At 39.8% G+C, this 18901-nt stretch overlaps 1 protein-coding gene across 1 annotated transcript; it reads left to right on the forward strand.

The window, feature by feature from the left end:
- Window positions 1-16618: 16618 nt before the first annotated feature.
- On the forward strand, window positions 16619-17323 carry LOC128861919 (cell death protein Grim). Its single transcript, XM_054100295.1, has one exon. It carries the CDS (start codon window positions 16619-16621, stop codon window positions 17321-17323), a length of 705 nt encoding a protein of 234 aa, XP_053956270.1.
- Window positions 17324-18901: the final 1578 nt, after the last annotated feature.

Below are 18901 nucleotides of genomic sequence, written 5' to 3' on the forward strand. Positions count from 1 at the left end.
TATTACATTATACTTAAACTCTTAATTTTTCAAAAAAAAAAAAAAAAAAAAAAAAAAAAACCTCTGCACGAAATGTTGCATCAAACCTTAAATTACACTGAGGTACTGAGCATTTCTGCTACATTGGCTTAAAGCATTTCCCAGTTATCGATTTTTGCATTTATATCCCTCAACCGCATTTTGTGTGACAGCTTCTTGTTCATTAATTTAAATATATTATAAATCTCTAGCCTTGACTTTCAACTGCAAGTGAGCTTTTTTGTGCACACAAATGCGCACCCCTACGAGTTGACTAAAACTTTTTCACTTTACACAGCACATTTTTACCCCAGTTCTTCTAGCAATTTCTCGCTTTCAAGACCTTCACAAATTCATTATCAAGGACGCAATCAAAAGCGGGAGCACAAAATGTCAGCAAAGTCAGCATGGAAGAAAAAAACTCCTTTATGTATAGCAATTTAATCACTAACTAACCTTGAGCACTAATCGACACTGCTGAAACACACACCCAGCACCAGCGAAATGCTCCGCGCTGCACGCTCCCCGCATCGTCACACACAAATCCATATTTTTCACAACAGCTCCATTATTTCGCTCTACATCGCGTTTTACTTTCGCAGAAGGGAGCGACAGTTTGACACTAAGAGCTTGTTGCAATTGCATTCCATTACATTTCCGCTTCCGCCAACTGTCACACTTGCAATCGCAGTCGGTGCGGCCCTGAAATGAAAATGCACTTGGCAACAAGCGTTGGAATTTTGTGCAGTGCGTTGGAAATCTCTTTTGGTAGGGAAAAAGAAAAATGGCTGTGTTGCAACAATTGAACAACGTAAGCTGCGTGCTTCTCAGATATTTGTAGTGCTGGTAGCGAGAAGACATTACGAAGGCACTAATGGTACACTTTTTTTTGGATTTCCAAGGTCGCATTGGGGGTGCAGTTAGGATGGTGGGATGTGTGCATTTGCAGATTTTCAAGGCTGCCAACTTTGACTTTGATTTTGTCAAGTGTAGACGTGTTGTCGGACAGCTCGTCAAAAGTGCCAAATATAGTGAAATTAAAAAAACGAATTTTAACCGAAAGTGGAAACAACGCTCATAACCACTGTAGCAGTCGATCGCGCACTGGAAGTGGGCGATTCTGCTCCTACAGGTGAGTCCTTTTCGCTTCTTGGGCTGGAAACTTTGTTTTGTTTTTGAGCGAGATAAGCAAAAGTGAATAGTGGAGAAACAAAAAAAAAAAAAAAAAAAAAGAGAGAAGTAGCAAAACAAAAAATTTAAACAGCTACGTTGATAGCGGGTGAGTTCAGCAAAGTGGTTTGTACTTGTACAGTGAACAAGTGAAAATAGAGAACATTGAGAGAATAGCAGAAAAACAAACATTTAAACAGCTACGTTGAGTACGGTTCAGTGCGGTGAGCTTCACACCAAAAGGTGTAAGTGCAATGGAGAATGTGAATCCGTTTATGCGTTGCTCCAAAACAGCGAGATCACCCGAGCGCACAACCTCACCACACGTTGTCAAATCTGCTACTGGTAGCTTAGAAGGAGGTGATAAGCAGACGATGGATAGCGGTTCCCCTGTGAAGCAAAGGGAAACATTAAGTGAGTCGCTCTTTCTCCCTGCATTCGCCTCTCCGGCAAATGGCGACGCTCTTACCATGCTGGGAGCAAAGATAGAAGAGCTAGCAAAAATGATGGTACTGCAGAGACATGTAAATCAACAGATGAGAGGTGTTGTCTCATCAATCTCTGCATTACACAAAAAAGTAAAGCAAGAGCAGAATAAATTAGCTACGCATAATAAAGCCAAATCAGGTGTCGAGAAGGCCACTCAAACACCTTTTGCAGAAAATGCTAAAGCCAATGGGAAGAGGACAAGGGCTCAATATAGAGGGAATTCCTCTCCTGAAAATTCCCCGCAGCCAATAGGAAAGCGTACGAGAAGCATTTCACTTAGTGTGCAGGCTTCACATTTGGAGGGCACATGCAAGCAAGGAACCAATGATAGGCTGCCAAGAGGAAACAAACCCACATCCAATGAGAATGAAGGGTGGGTGGAAGTACGTCGAGCTAAGCGTCGCACAACACCTACGCAGACTTTGGCAGCGGCAGAAAGCAGAAGCGGCGGTACCTTCTCGGAGATAGTGCGTCAAGGGGGCGAAAAGCAGCGAATTAGGGCCAGACCAGACGCTTTTATTATTTCTAATAAAGGCGAGGGGTCTTATGCGGACATTCTCCGTGTAATTAAATCGGAGCCAAGCCTCTCACAACTCGGCGATATGGTGACAAAAATTAGGAAAACGCAAAAAGGTGAAATGTTATTCCAACTAAAAACGCGGGGCGAGGCAGACAATGCGCAATACCAGGGCTTGGTAGAAAAAGTTCTTGGCGATAAAGCCGAAGTTAGAGTTCTGACTCATGAATTAACAATAGAGTGCAGGGATCTTGATGAAGTGTCTACAAGGGAAGATGTAGTACAAGCCATAGTAGATCAATTCAATTTACCAAACATCAACGTAGCGGCAGTGAAAAGTTTACGTAAATCATACGGGAATACGCAAATAGCGACACTAAATCTTCCGGTAAGCGCTGCAAATTTGCTCCTTTCTAAAGGGAAATTGAAAGTTGGATGGGTGGTCTGCCGCCTGCGGAGGATTATTCATCCAACGCGATGTTTCCGTTGTCTAGATTTTGGCCATATATCGAAAAACTGTACGAATTGCGATAGATCCAAGATGTGTAGGAGATGCGGAAATGAAGGGCATGTAGCAAAAGACTGCACAAATGCACCAAAATGTCTTCTATGTCAACTAGCCAAGGAAGAGCTATCCGACCACATATCTGGTAGTAGCAGGTGTCCAGCCTACAAAAGAGCTTTAGCCAAAGCATCAACATGAGGAGTATGCAATTAAATTTAAATCATTGTGAGGCGGCTCAAGATTTATTGAAGCAGACGGTGATAGAGATGAAGGTTGACGTAGCAATAATCTCAGAGCCCTACAAGATTCCTTCGCGCAACGATTGGGTAGCAGATAGAACACGAAAAGCAGCAATATGGACTTGTGGTACCCACCCGTTTCAGAAAGCGGATCCAGTAGATGCGAGAAAGGGCTTCGTTTGGGTCCTTGTCAAAGGTTGCCATATTTGCAGCTGCTATGCACCCCCTAGCTGGACGATTCAGGAGTTCCGGGAGTTCCTAGATCATATTGTAGAGACTGCGAGAGGTCGTCACCCGGTCGTCATAGCCGGCGACTTTAATGCATGGGCAGTGGAATGGGGCAGTAGGAGAACGAACGCCAGAGGCGCGGCTTTATTGGAGGCGCTCGCTCCGCTAGATTTGGTCATAGCCAACGATGGAAGAACAGCCACCTTTCAAAGAGATAGTAAGGAGTCCATAATAGACATCACTTTTACTAGTGGCTCCTTGGCTAGATGCGTCAAATGGAAGGTCAGCGAGCATTATACCCACAGCGATCATCAAGCCCTAATTATAGACATCCCGGAAGGAAAAGAAGACAACAATTATATCTCTGCTAGTAATTCTCTGCACCAGGCATGGAGACTGACAACACTGGACAAACCTCTATTCAACTTTGTATTAAACGAGGTCATAGAGCGCGTACAAGAAGAGAAATCAGCAGCAAGGGCAGCAAATAGGCTTGTGCAAGACATTATAGTAGCCTGCGAAGCATCGATGGCCCGTAAAGTAAAAGGCTGTCATCGGAAGCAAGTATACTGGTGGAATGACACAATCAAAGAACTAAGGGCGAAATGCTTCAGAGAGAGAAGGATCTGCCAAAGACTACGGAATACTGCGGAGCATCAAATTAGGCTGGCAAATTTTAAAAATTTTCGAAAGCAGCTAAAAAATGAGATCCGGCGAAGTAAAGCAGCCTCATTTAATCAGCTATGCAACGAGGCAGACAAAAACATATGGGGTAATGCATACAGAGTAGTAATGTCTAAAATTGTTAAAGCGCCGCAAGTAAAATGCCCTAACTTGCTAAATAATATAGTTCGGACCCTGTTTCCTCACCGCAAAACAGATCCAATGTCATACATTTCAGCATCTATAAATGACATTGATGATATAACACCTGAAGAAGTGGTACAAGCAGCAAAAATGATTGGAGATCGCAAAGCTCCCGGCCCGGATGGGATTCCGAACATAGCATTAAAAACAGCCATCCTGGAAAATCCCCAGACATTTGCTAGGGTGATGCAATTGTGTCTCGAGCAAGGCGTGTTCCCGAATTTCTGGAAGAGGCAAAGACTAGTGCTGCTCCCGAAGCCAGGGAAGCCACCAGGTATACCAGGATCCTACCGTCCCCTATGCCTCCTTGACACGATGGGCAAGCTTTTAGAGCGGCTTATTAACAACAGAATACAGCCGTACACTGAATGCGAGGCGGGACTATCCCCGTACCAGTATGGTTTCCGAAAGCGAAGGTCTACTACAGCGGCAATACAAAAGGTGGTCACGATTGCTACAGACGCGATCGCAGGCAAACGATGGAGAGGCGGTGATAAGCAATACTGCGCAGTCGTGACTTTAGATGTGAAAAACGCCTTCAACTCAGCAGACTGGGGGCACCTTCTGAAGGCACTTAAAAAGCTATCTGTTCCGGCATACATATATAATATTGTCAGAAACTATCTGAGCGATCGAGTTTTAGAATACGACACAGAAGGTGGAATAAAAAAGTATAAGATTACAGCAGGTGTGCCACAGGGCTCAGTGCTAGGCCCCACGCTTTGGAATATTATGTATGATGAAGTGTTCCGACTCCCATTTCCAACAGATGTACACATCGTTGGCTTTGCGGATGACATAGCTCTCGTAATTGTAGCTAAACTGGTGAGCGATATCGAAGTCAAAGCAAACACTGCAATTGCTACCGTAACAAACTGGCTGGATAGCGTAGGTTTATCCATTGCAGCGGAGAAAACGGAAGCGGTCCTCATCAGTACCCGCAAGAAACCAGAGATAGCCTCTTTCAGCATAGGCACACATAAATTTAAATCGTCTCGTCAGCTCAAATATCTGGGTGTTATAATTGACGACCGGCTCAGTTTTGGCCCACATGCGGAATATATAACCCACAAAGCATCAAGAATGTTCAGTGCGCTCTCTAGAATGCTCCCGAATGTGGGTGGGCCGAGAAGCAGCAAACGCAGGCTATTATCTAGCGTCATCGCATGCACCCTGCTATATGCAGCACCAGTATGGGCAAAATCCATGAAGGTAAAAGCATATAGAAGACCGTACGAAGCCATGTACAGACTTTGCGCACTGAGGGTGATAAGCGCATATAAAACCACCTCTGACGAAGCGGCAACGGTGATCGCAGGCATGATTCCGATAGATATATTGGCGGAAGAAAGAGCGAGAGTGTTCGTGCAGAAAGAACAGGACCACAGTAACATATCCGCGATCATAAAAAGAGAGAAGGCTACATCCATGCTGAAATGGCAGGAGCGTTGGGAAAACGCGACAAAGGGAAGGTGGACTTATACACTAATCCCAAAAATCGAAAAATGGCTAAATAGAAGCTATGGTGAGCCTAATTTCCAGCTAACGCAATTTTTGACAGGCCATGGTTGCTACCAGAAGTATCTACATCGCCTTAGGATACGTGATTCGCCTTTATGTCGAATATGCCATGAAGAGGAAGATGCAAGACATGTATTTTTTGTATGCCCGCGATTTGTGACTATCAGAGAGGATTTAGCTTCACTATCAGATGATCCGATAGTACCAGAAAACATAGTGGACATCATGATGTCTTCAAAGTATGCGTGGGATAAGATCTCGGCCGCAATTAGCCAAATAATTTATGCATTAAAGCTCGCAGACATATCCGAGGTCAGCGGCAGATAAACAGACGATACTTGACAAAGGAACGAACTCTTAAGTCGACGTGTGACAAGTATGGTGGGAGGGGGTGGACAGGCCCAACTGGGGTGGTTTGCTTCGGTAACAAACAAAACTGGGGGAGGATTAAAGTACATGCAACTTTTGACGGACTGCATGAGAAGTGTAACTGACGTAGAGCCTAGAGTTCAACCGCCTTCCCGACGATTTACTTAACGGTAGTACCGGGAGGGGATCGGTACATGGACGGTAGGAGGTTTAGTTTGGGTTAAAGTCCTACACTGACGGGGTACAGGCTTTCGATGCTTCCTCCTCGTAAAAAAAAAAAAAAAAAAAAAAGGCTGCCAACCATTTGCGATAGCACAGGCACGTATTTCTGGAAGTAAATGCAGCAGAGCACTGGGGCTTCTTGGTTCAAGTTGAAGGCGAACAGTGGTGCCGGCAAAGAGTAGCCGGCTTGTGTGATAATACAAAGAAATATATTATAAAATAGCACATACTCGTATGTATGCGTGTGTTGAGTTTCGTTAGGGATATCGCATGAAAATTTTTAAACAATTTCAATTCTACTTACTGCTTGTCAGAAAACCCTTAGCACAGCCAGCGTTTCGTTTTAGAAAATTATGTCATGGCTTATAAGGGTATGCGAGAGTACGAAGCAAAACATCTAGGTGAAGGATTTGCAAATAGAGTATTTGGTTTACTTAGAATGATCACTCCAGAAGATAACAGCCTTTTTCAAGTAAGAAGTATACTTTTCGTCCACTTTTGTTTGTTTTACGAGGAGGAAGCATCGAAAGCCTAATTTCGTCAGTGTGAGACTTTAAACGGACCTAAACCTCTACATGACTTCTGCAGAACCTGTCTAGATGAAGAAGAGGAAGAGATAGATATATGTATATAATTGGCTCGTACACCCTTTTTGGGAGTTTGGCCGAGCTCCTCCTCCTCTTTGTGGTGTGCGTCTAGATGATGTTCCACAAATGGAGGGCCCTACAGTTTCAAGCCGACTCCGAACGGCAGATATTTTTATGAGGAGCTTTTTCATGGCAGAAATACACTCGGAGGTTTGCCATTGCCTGCCGAGGAGCGACCGCTATTAGAAAAACCTTTTTCTTAATTTTAGTCTTTCACCCAGATTCGAATCTACGTACTCTCTGTGAACTCCGAATGGTAGTCACGCACCAACCCATTCGGCTACGGCGGCCGCCATGAAGAGATAGATAGGCAGTTGTTTAATGAATTTAAAGATCTCAGTTCTGCGGAAATCAGAATATTCCAAAATTTTTGTAAAGTACCCACTGGGTTTTCCCCCATTGCAGAGGCTGTGGGGAGCTTTCAGAGAAGGAGACTGTAGGGCATTTTCTCTGTAAATGTCCGGGTTTGGTAGCTAGACGACTAAGGTCACTGGGTGCTCCTTTCTTTGACAGCGTGGACCAGTGCGGCGACCTAAATCCAAACAATCTCCTTCATTATATCAATAGCTCTGGATGACTGCAGACATCTGCCTGTTGGAGGTGTCATAAGGGTATCAAAACGGCGCTTTAGTGCTACTTGATGAGTGCCAGACCGGCCCTTCAACCATTTCACCTACCTATCTACCCACTGATGTTAGCATATATGTATAAGGACAAATTTCTCACGTATTAACACAATGGGTTATAGACCTTAGTGTGTTCTATAGTGAACAACCGTTTCAGCCCAAACTAACCTAAGCCTCTTATCGTCGAAGTACCCAAAACTCTAATACTACCATCAAGTATTTTGTAGGTAATCCAATTGAACACCAAGCTCAACGCCAGATATTATCCTAAAGTAATACGTCAGAAGTTGCATCTACGGGGTGGTCAGATTCGAGGTGATTCTTTCAATGGAAGTTTTTGACAGATCACGCGGGACTACTGTGCTGCACTAACATAATTTGTTTACTGTATTCATTGACATTTCATCATAGAAGGACCTACGCCTCGACTACGTTTATAAATCGAATTTTATATTACGAAAATCGATGCTCTGTGAAAAGGGTTCATCGGGTGCTTAACCCAACTTATGGTGTCAGCGATGAGGCCCATTTTTAGCTTAATGGCTACATCAACAAGCAAAATTGCCATATTTAGGCTGAAGAGCTGCCCGAAGCCATTCAAGAAGAGTCATTACATCCATAGAAAATAACCGCTTGGTGCGGCATATGGGCAGGAAGAATCATCGACCCACATTTCGTAAAAGACGGTGCTGGGGCCAATGTAATAGAGAATCGCGAACGCTATCACACCCGTAATAAGCGACCTTTCGATGCCGTAAATTGAAGTTCATGATCTTCCCAACATGTGGCTCAAACAAGACGGTGCTACTACATACAGACCGTGAAACACTCCGTTTCGGTGAGCAGTTTATTTCTCATCTCAGACCAGCAGATTGGCTACCAAGAACCTTTGACTTTTATTTGTGGGGATATGTTAAGTCTTAATGCTTTTTGGATAAACCAGCTTTGATTGAGGCATTGGAGGACAAGATTACTAAAGTTTTTCACGAGATACCAACCGACCAACCGAAGTCCTCCACCGAGTCATTCAAAATTGGTATTTAGGGATGGCCGAATTACGGCGCAGTTGCGGTCAACATTTGAAAGCGATTATTAAAAAAAATCATGAATGTTTCTACACAAAAATAATAAAGATTGTCCAATTAATTTGAATTTTCGCTGTTTTATTTCAATTTAAAATCCAATATCTCTGCATTTATCACCCTTTACCTGTTACGTTGCGGCCGCCGTAGCCGAATGGGTTGGTGCGTGACTACCATTCGGAATTCAGAGAGAGAACGTCGGTTCGAATCTCGGTGAAAGATCAAAATTAAGAAAAAGTTTTTTCTAATAGCGGTCGCCCCTCGGCAGTCAATGGCAAACCTCCGAGTGTATTTCTGCCGTTCGGAGTCGGCTTGAAACTGTAGGTCCCTCTATTTGTGGAACAACATCAAGACGCACGCCACAAATAGGAGGAGGAGATCGGCCAAACACCCAAAAAGGGTGTACGAGCCAATTATATATATATATACAGTCAATGTCAAAAGAAAGTGTACAAACTTGGAATGTATTAATATTAGCTTTATTCAATACTTTGATGGGTGATACAAAGAGACATATTATATTTTTTTAATTCATATTTAATACTATTCGAGTTTATACAAAAACATAAACCAAATTATTACAACGAAAAAAGTTATGAACGAAAAATCTTATATACTTCATAGTTTAGGCGTCAAATGAAAGTGTACAGAAGAGCAGGATGCATATTCAGTAATTTGTATGCTTTCCATTTGCCTTTATCACTGCTTGCAAACGTCGTGGCATAGAATTAACAAGGTTTGCAGTCACTTCTGGTGCAATTTTCTGCCATTGTTCACAAATCGCGGCTTTGAACATATCCTTACTAGTAATGGTTTTTTTCGGATTTGTCTGTCTAGGTGCTCCCACAGATGCTCAGTGGGGTTAAGGTCCGGTGACTGGGGAGGGTGATCTAATTGCTTGGGTACGTGATATATCATCCATTCTTTGACAACTTTCGTAGTGTGCTTAGGGTCGTTGTCTTGTTGAAATACCCAAGACCGATCCAAGCTCAATTTTTCGACACTAGGGCGCAGGTTATTCTTCAATATGTTGAGATAGTCTATTTTATTCAAAGTGCTTTCTATGAATGTCAAATTACCTACCCCGCCAGCGGCCATACACCCCCATACCATCACTGAGCCACCCCCATGCTTCACAGTGGATACTACATTACCTTCTGCAAGTGCCGTATTTCTGGTTCGCCAAATTTTTGTTGCTTTTTTCTTGCCGAACACCTCAAATTTGCTTTCGTCGCTAAATAGTACGTTATTCCAAAATGAAACGCCGTTATACTGGTACTTTTTAGCAAAGTTTAATCGCTTTATTGGATTGGTTTTCGAGATAAGAGGTTTTTTCCGCGGAACTCGCCCATAGAGACCGTTCGCATACAATGCTCGACGAATTGGGCTTGCACTAACCGGCTTTCCAGACGTTTGTGAAATATTTTTGGACAATTTTATAGCACTTTCTGACGGATTTATTTTCACACTTCTCACCACCGACCTTATTTCAGCAACATTTAGTCGCCTTGGTCTGCCGGATTTTGGACGATTTTCCAGCTTGCCATACTTTTGTTTCTTCTCAATAATTTTGTTCACAGTATTATGGCTTCTGTTAATAATACCACCGATTTCGCGCAAGGTTTTGCCTTCCTTGTGATATTTTATCACAAGCTCCCGCATATCCAAAGACGTTTGTTTTTTCATTGCAATTTTTTTTTTTTTTCAAAGCAACTACCGATTGCGACTAAGCAAAGACTTTAAATGAATCGTATACGATGACTCTCACAATAGACGCAACTATGTAACGGTTCTTTTCCAAGTCCGTTATCTGGCAAACATGTGGTCGATGATTTGTACACTTTCTTTTGGCACCTAATATATGAAGTATTTTCGATTTTTAGTTCACAACTTTTTCTGTTGTAAGAATTTTGTTTTTGTTTTTCCATAAATTCTTATGATATGAAATATCATTTAAAAAAAATATAAAATGTTTTTTAAAATTACCCAGCAAACGTATAAGAAAGCCCTTATTATTACATTTCACGTTTGTACACTTTCTTTTGACATTGACTGTACCTGTTACCATCCACTGTTAGGATCAATTCAGGAGAGAACCACCTCTGTTGGAGCTGTAAGCCTGTCAGAAGTGTGTAGTAACTTCCAACTGCAACCCACACACTCGGGTCTTTCGTTAGACAGACAGGAACCAAAAGTGATTTCTTCCACATCATCGTTGGACACGATTGCTCTCCGATTTTATGAACTTGCAGTATGGTTCAATATGCTTTCGGGTCGAAGATACAGTACACAGGACAGATTTATATAAATATATTACAAAAAAAAAATTTATTAAAAGTGCCAGTGCCACGCCTTATTATTCAATATTTTTAATTAGGGGAAAGTGTATTTTGCCTCGTTGCTTATACTAATCCCAAAGTAAAACAATTTTTTGGTTTTCGCTCAAGCTATTTTCTAGTTTACTCTCACGCTTTTTCCTGTTCGTCTGTTCCAGGTCGGTATTTAACACAATTCAGTGGGCACACACGATAGGCGCGATGGGACAGTGCAAGTAAAGGCAGGTGGACCCACCGTCTCATCCACAACGTTTAAGATTGGCTCCAGGAAAAGCACGGAGAGTAGACTTCTATCTCTGCAAAATCCTAAGTGGTCATGGCTACTTCAAAACGTACCTTCACCGCTTTGGACACGAAGAAAGTCCATACTGCGAACAGTGCACACCAGCAGTTTAGGAGGATGCAGAACATGTGCTTCTCACGTGTCCTCGCTTCAGGGTTAAACTGGAAACAGCAGCATCATGCCCGAGAACTTAGTGCCACTGATGTTGAAGAACCAGGACAATTGGAACAAAGTCCAACACATGGCTGCTGAAATAATGCAGCAACTCCGACATAGCGAGCAGGCAAGGAGGATGCGCGAACGCCAAATAAGAACGTGAAACAGCAAACCTATCCAGAGATGAAAACATAGGTAAACTGACGATACCACTAACTAAGAAACTAACTTTTCTATGGTAACGAACAGGGACATGGGGGGAGGGGGCGTATAGATCCGACAGGGGTGGTTCTCTTTAGATATGACTTAACAGTGGTGGTAATAGGCAGATGCAGGTTGTGACATTTTGCATCAGAACAGTAACTGACGTTGAGTGCAATGCTTAAACCGCTTCCCGACCGGTACTTTGACGGTAGGAGGCTTAGTTCGGGTTAAAGTCCCACACTGACAGGGGTAAGGCTTTCGATGGCTCCTCATAAAAAAAAACAGAAAAAGAAAAAAACGATATACAATCGGAAGGAAATATGGCAGAAAGATTCGTCTGTCAAAAACGATTGTTTGACAGATCGCAATTCGATGTTTTTCATACAATCGCTACTGAGGAGACTGTGAATTGGCTGCTGACTATTGTAATATCCTTTATAAAGATATTTATGCTGATAGCTAAACGACGGTCAAAACTATAGACTCGCCGATGGTGCACTCAAATTTAGTTTGGGAATGTCGGACGGGTCTCTCAGATGCAACTGAATATTTCGGTTGTAAACCTAGAATGGTGAAAGGCTCCGCATGGTGCAGATTATCCCGATAGTGGTTTCTTGGAGCAAGACAAGTTCAGGCCACAACTCAGCCTGGTGAAGCTGTAGGTAGGTAAAAATTAACACTAAAGGTTTCAGAGATCCTCTGATCATGGATGGATTCGGTGTTGTTAAAGCGGATTCTAAGTATAATAAAACCGCAAATCTCACGAGTGGGAAGTATCTCAACTGCACACAACCCATTTAGGGTCCATGAAGAGGCATGAAGAAACTTGAGTTCGTATTGATTAAAACAATTGTGATTATCATAGTTTCGTCTGAAATATGAGGCTAGTAGAGAACTATTTTTTTCTTAGTCGTCTGGCTGGAAATTTGAATGATCAAAATTGAGTGTAAATCGTGTTCTGGCCGAATAGAGTTCATTCTCCTCCACTAATTCTAAGGAAGTGTTGTGGTATGCCATTAATTTGTTTGCAGTCATAAATCTGAAACTTTTGTAATGACGAGTTGATATCCCAAATGATAGTCACGATACGCACAAGACTTTATCAACGTATGAAGTAAATCTCTCGCTAGTCCTGGAATGGATAGAGAGATTAAACTTTCGGGTTTCGCCCAATCGTACTCACTTTCTACGACTCTCAGGCCATAAAGGCATGAGGTAAAATGAGGTAGTTGATGGATTAGTCAAAATGCTTGAGGCTTCTCAAGTAGTTGGACTTGAGCTCTTTCAGGAACACACCACCGAAAAGGAAGTAGGAGGGGGAGAGAAAAGACTACAGAGCACAGACTGATGCAGCAATGTGAGTCAACGGCAATCAAGGTTCTTACTGGCACAGTCTATTCTCAAATGGCTTAGACGACTTACTATATAAATCGACCAAAGAATGAAGTTAGGCATATCCACCGATGAGTCACTACATACTGTGAAGACATCTGCAACGTTCCCATGATAGTCGGTTCTATGATACCGGAACGACCCGGATTTATGTCCGTCAAAGAACTAGGATTGTTTATACTACTAGAACAACAACAATCCATCTGCACAGGTTCAAAATATGGTCAAACGACTTTTGTCTATATTGCGATTCATACCCAAAAATACCCAAACAGCTGCTCCTCGAATGTCCTACCAGCTCGAGGAAACAGGAGAATATTGCGATATCGCATGGCCGAAAGAAATACACTTATGCTCAATTTAGCACAAAAAAATCTGATATTTCATAAGAGATTTGGATATGGATGCAGTATTGTGAGGAGTTGAGAGCACAACAGACCTCCGGATCGTGGAACATACCTCCTTTCATATCTATTCAATAAAGTTATCGGAATTATTTTAATATCAAAAGATGCAAATTCAATGCGAAATAAAGCAAGCAGTTCAAAAGAATAAACAAAATTATTATTCTTCGCAGAGTTAGCAATAGGTGGTCGCCACAAAAATTTTACAAACTACCAAAGAGAAGTGAAAGAATGATCCGGCTTTAATAAAACTAATCTATGATAGCCGTGTAAAGTTGTGGTTGTCATTGGTGGAATCCGAGGTACAATTTTGGTGCGTGATTATCATTCGGAAATCACAGAGAGATCGTTGGTGAAAGCAAAATTAATAAAAACATTTGTCCAATATCGGTCGCCCCTCGGCAGGCAATAGCAAACCTCCGAGTGTATTTCTGCCATGAAAAAGCTGCTCATAAAAATATCTGCCGTTCGGAGTCGGCTTGAAACTGGAACTACATCATTTGTGGAACAACATCATGACGCACACCACAAATAGGAGGAGGAGCTCGGCCAAACACCCAAAAAGGGTGTTTAGGCCGGGTCGATTTGTGGGGAGGCAAAAAAAATCGCCCATTGCATGGAAACTTTAAGGATACCTAGTTAGTATATAGGATTACTATACATCCCCTGCCAGCTCTTCTTCCAAGTTAGCTTTACTTTAATATTTCATGAAAATTAACTGCATTGAAAAGGAGAAGGGTGACTGGCTATGGATTTGATTAAAAATAATGTACAAATATTTATTAATAACGAAATATCTTCCACTCAAACATTTCGAATATCAACAACGCTCTTTATCCTCTCATAATTTACCATGGATAATGAAAACATTTCCTCCACTCATTGAGAATCTTTCGTAATTCGAAACACCCCTTAACTTCGAAAACAAAAACACACAATTCTTCTATTGGAATTTATTACTTGTGGTAATGAAATTTTATTTTCGTACGCAACGTAATGTAAAGGGGAATATTTCGAATTTCGAATTTAGAATTTCGAAGCCTAAAAGTGAAGTGAAAAACCCAAAGTGGGGTAGGTTTGCGCCAATCGAATATTGAGCAACACAAGCAGAGCGCCGCAACGCTGAAAAGTAGGCACCCAATTTAAAGAATGCTATGCTCTCCACTCCACTGCTGTACGCGCTCTCGAATTCACGACAAATGTGCGCTCTAACTCAATATGCTGTCGCTGTAAGAATCGAGCGTAAAGGTGTTACAGCGCGTTTTCAGGTTTCCTGCCAATGTAATTCGTACATACTGTTGATATGAAAGTTGCTGCCGCTGTTGTTGGTGGTTGGTTGAGGTAGTGGGTTAGCTACAGTGCATTACATTGATATTTGTGTTAAATTGTGTGCATGTGTGTGTGCCTTCGCGGTTTGGTGGTTTATGGTGTTTGCACCACCTCTTTTCCACACAATTGCCGTAGAGGGTGACTTTTGTGTTGAGCGCGCGCTCGAACTTAACTGACTGACTGCCTGACTGGCTGGCTACTGTTGCTTGCTCCTATCACATACTTTGCTTCTATCTACATACGTGTAAGTGTATGTGTGTTGTGTGTTGTGTTCTGAGTGCTGTGTTGTGACTGCCAAGGCATGCCGTAAAAGTGGCGAATGATAACTTTTATAAAAGTCACTGCTGCAAGGATATGGCAGTCAGTCGATACAAAGCTATTGCGACGTTAGCACACAACCTTGTGCCGCGGCAGGAACTAAATTCGTCAACTTGTAACAGCGAAAGCAACAAATTCACTTGAACTAGCGTGCAGACGTAGATAAATAAAAACACGTGACTCTGAAAATTGTTAAGTATTTTGGCGCGAAAGAATTGAAAGCGCTGAGAATTGCATATTTTTGAAAGAAAATATTTTTTGATGAAAACTTGAGGTGATTAGAAAAGACTTGTACGGGAATTTTATAAGAAAAATAAATTTTTTAAATAGTTCTGGTAAAAACCTACAAATATTGAACTTCGAAAATCAGAAACAATTTTATGAACGCTGATATAAGACAGATATTTTGTGCAGCTGGGGAAGACTTATAATAAAGACAAAAAGTAATTATGCTGGATTAGTGTGGAAATGAAAAGTTTGAGAACTTAAGTGGTTGATAATTCAAAAAAAACAGACTTAAAGAATAAAGAATTTTGATACATAAAAAAAATAAAAATTCTAAAACTGAAAATATTTAAAAGGAAATGAAAGTTTTACAAACAAAGTTTTTGAACTATATAAAAATTAGCAAACGCATAAAAACAAAAACAAATGAACTATCGTGAAGAAGCCAAAACTTAACGCAGTTGCGAAATATCTCGGAAGATTATAAAAGCGAAAATTTTTTAAGATCTTAAATGAACTAAAGCGCCAAATATAACTCCAAAATTGTGGGTATATGAAACTAAAAAAAAAAACTTATACAAAAAATATTATAAAAAATTTATAATAACAAATCTATGAAAAGTTTATAACAAAACAATAAAATATTGTAATAAATTTATGAAATTTTTTTAATAAAAAGACTATGTAAAAAATGAAATGAAATTACAAAATTACAAATTATAAAAACAAATTTAATGCAACCTGGAAAACGAGCGAAAAAAAACAACGGAAAATAAAAATTTTTAATTAAAAATTTAATTACCAATATAAAAAATTTGATCAATAAAAATTTGCTAATCAAGCAGAGAGCTTTTGATATTGAAAGAACATTTTCGAAAAATTAGAAAAATATTTTTGGAGACTTGGCACATCTACAAAAAAAAAATAAATCAATGATACTAAAAATTATTTAAAGCAATTTAATAAAAAAAACGGATACAAATTTTATGCTTAAAAAATGTTTAAACAAAAACTGAAATGGTGATGAATAAAATTCAATAAAATTAAAATATAAAAATAAAAAAAATTATAATTTTTAACTGAAAAATTTTATAAAACTCTAATTAAAAATAAATGATGATAAATACTAATTAGTAAAAATCACACCAAAAACAAATGCGCTGGTAAAAAAGTAAACACTTTTTAAATTCTTTTGAATATTTTTTCAAAATTCCTCAACGAAAAGACTTATAAAAAATATAAAAACCAAACAAACTTTTTTGATAATTAAAAAATTTAAAAATTTAAATAATAAAATTAAAAATAAAAATACTTTCTTTTTTAATTAAAAATAATTTAATAAAATTTAAAATAATTTTTTTAATAAAATTAAAAAACTTCAAACCGACTAAAAAAGGAATTCCAAAAATTTCGCAAACAAAAAACTAAATAAATAAAAAAACTGCAAAAAAACATCAACTCATCCCTCATCATGGCCATCGCTTACTTCATACCCGATCAAGCCAAGCTGCTGGCGGCCAGCAGCGCCCACAGTAGCCACAACAATTCTAGCGCCGGTGGCGGCGGCGGCGGAGGTGGCGGCAGTTCCAATAACACAAGTGCATCACCGACGGCCCAAACTCATGCGCAAGCAGCACACAGCCCTGGTGGCGGTGACCACACACACAACACAGCCCACCACAGCGCCAATAACAACAATAACAACTTTCGCGCCAACATCACCATACCGCTGAGTGCCTACAGCGCCTCCACCTCCGCACATTCCGACGTTGGTTGTTGGGATTTGCTGACTCAAATATTCTGCCACGCATTGCGTTTCTGCCACCAATGCGAACACCATCCGGCGATTATACAAATATCATTGGAAATCAGTAGCAGTGGACCGACAGGAGCCACCACAGTGCAAGTAGATGCGCAAGCGGCGCCAGTGCAACAGCAACAACAACAAGAGCAGCAGCAAACACACGAACCGTCAGTGTCGCCGATGCTGTTTGTGCATCCGACGATGGTGCCATCAAATGCCGCCCCACAGCATCAGAATCTGGTTGCCAGAGATGCGCAACGGCCGACGGCTGAGTGCTCGTCAGGTAGTGTTGAGACACCGGCGGCGGCGGCGGACGCGACTAACAGAAATCTTGAGCCTGGCACGCATAAGCCGCCTGCGAAGAGAAATTAAGGCAACTGAAGAAAAAAATATATGAAAAGTGCAGATGAGTGCAAAAAATGCTGACAATACTTATTTTTTGCACCACCTTGCAGCAACGCATCGAAGCTCCGTCGGTCGTTCGGAGGACAACTCTTGTAAAATACCATCATTAAGCTCAATCAAAGCGCATTGTGATTCCATGGAAAGTGACGCCTACTTTACATCAATTTATTTCATGTTATTCTTCTTCTTTTTTGTGTTAACAAAAATTACACTCAACTAAAAGGCTATGGTAAATAAAATTCTAAATACAAAAAATAGGTGGAAAAAAATTCAGTAAAAATTAGTAACCCAAAAATTATTGCCTATAACTTCTAGACTTTTAAGTACTAATGAATAGCTCCAAAGCCTTACTGTTGAGCCACATTTTTGTGCAAATCTTGTTTTGTTTTTTTTTTTCTACAGCTGAATTTTTGTTTGTAAAGCAAAGTCCGTTACTTTTTTAGAGGAGACCAGTTTTTGAAAATGTATTTTTCACATTTTTCTTTTTAAATATAAATGAAAGTTTTAAAATACTAACCTAATATTAACTAAATGATAAGCGAATTGTGAGTAACTCGAAGTAATCTAGCGAAAGGTATTGAAAGGTCAGCTGAGCAGAATTTGTGTGACAAAATATTTTTATGAACATAACGGTAAAATGTCAGCAAACAGCAGTGTAACGGTTTCGGGTTGTAAATGTCAGTTCAATATGGCGCCAGCAGTAACAGCAGTTCAAACATATTTTTTATATTTTAAACAAATTAGGTTCCAGTACAGATGACTAGACTAATAGAAATTTTTAAGTCTTACGACCAACCAAAAATTTCGTATAAATAGAAAGTTTTTTTCATAAAAAAAAATAAGTAAAATAACTACGCAGCAAATACCAGCGAAGTTTTGTGTGTGAAATTTGGAAACTAAAAGAAGAAATTTTAGGAATTTTATTGCAAGTCTATTTCAAGCGAAGGAAGAAGTTTGCACTGTAAAATTAGTTTTGTTTGTTAAGAGAGAAATTTTGAGAAAGATTTTTTTTGTTAAGAAAGCGGTCACAAATTTTTTTCTCTATTTAATTTTGTGAAGAAGGAAATTTTAAGCAAATTTTTTTCTCTATTTCTTTTTTTAAGAAAGAAATTTTCACACATTTTTTATCTCTATTTTTCGTGTTAAGAAAGAAATTTTCAAAAAATTTTTTCTCTATTTCTTTTCTTAAGAAAGAAATTTTCAGAAATCTTTTTTTCTGTATTAATTTTTGCTTAGAAAGAAATTTTCCCAGTTTTTTCTCCTTTTATTTTTGTTAAGAAAGAAATTTTCAGAAATTTTTTTCTCTATTTCTTTTTTTAAGAAAGAAATTTTCACAAATTTTGTATCTCTATTTTTCGTGTTAAGAAAGGAATTTTCAAAAAATTTTTTCTCTATTTCTTTTGTTAAGAAAGAAATTTTCAGAAATCATTTTTTCTGTATTAATTTTTGCTTAGAAAGAAATTTTCACATTTTTTTCTCCTTTTATTTTTGTTAAGAAAGAAACTTTCACAAACTTTTTTTTCTCTATTTATTTTTGCGAGAAAG

The sequence above is a fragment of the Anastrepha ludens genome, chromosome 4 (assembly GCF_028408465.1).
Source record: "Anastrepha ludens isolate Willacy chromosome 4, idAnaLude1.1, whole genome shotgun sequence".
NCBI classification, from domain to species: domain Eukaryota; kingdom Metazoa; phylum Arthropoda; class Insecta; order Diptera; family Tephritidae; genus Anastrepha; species Anastrepha ludens.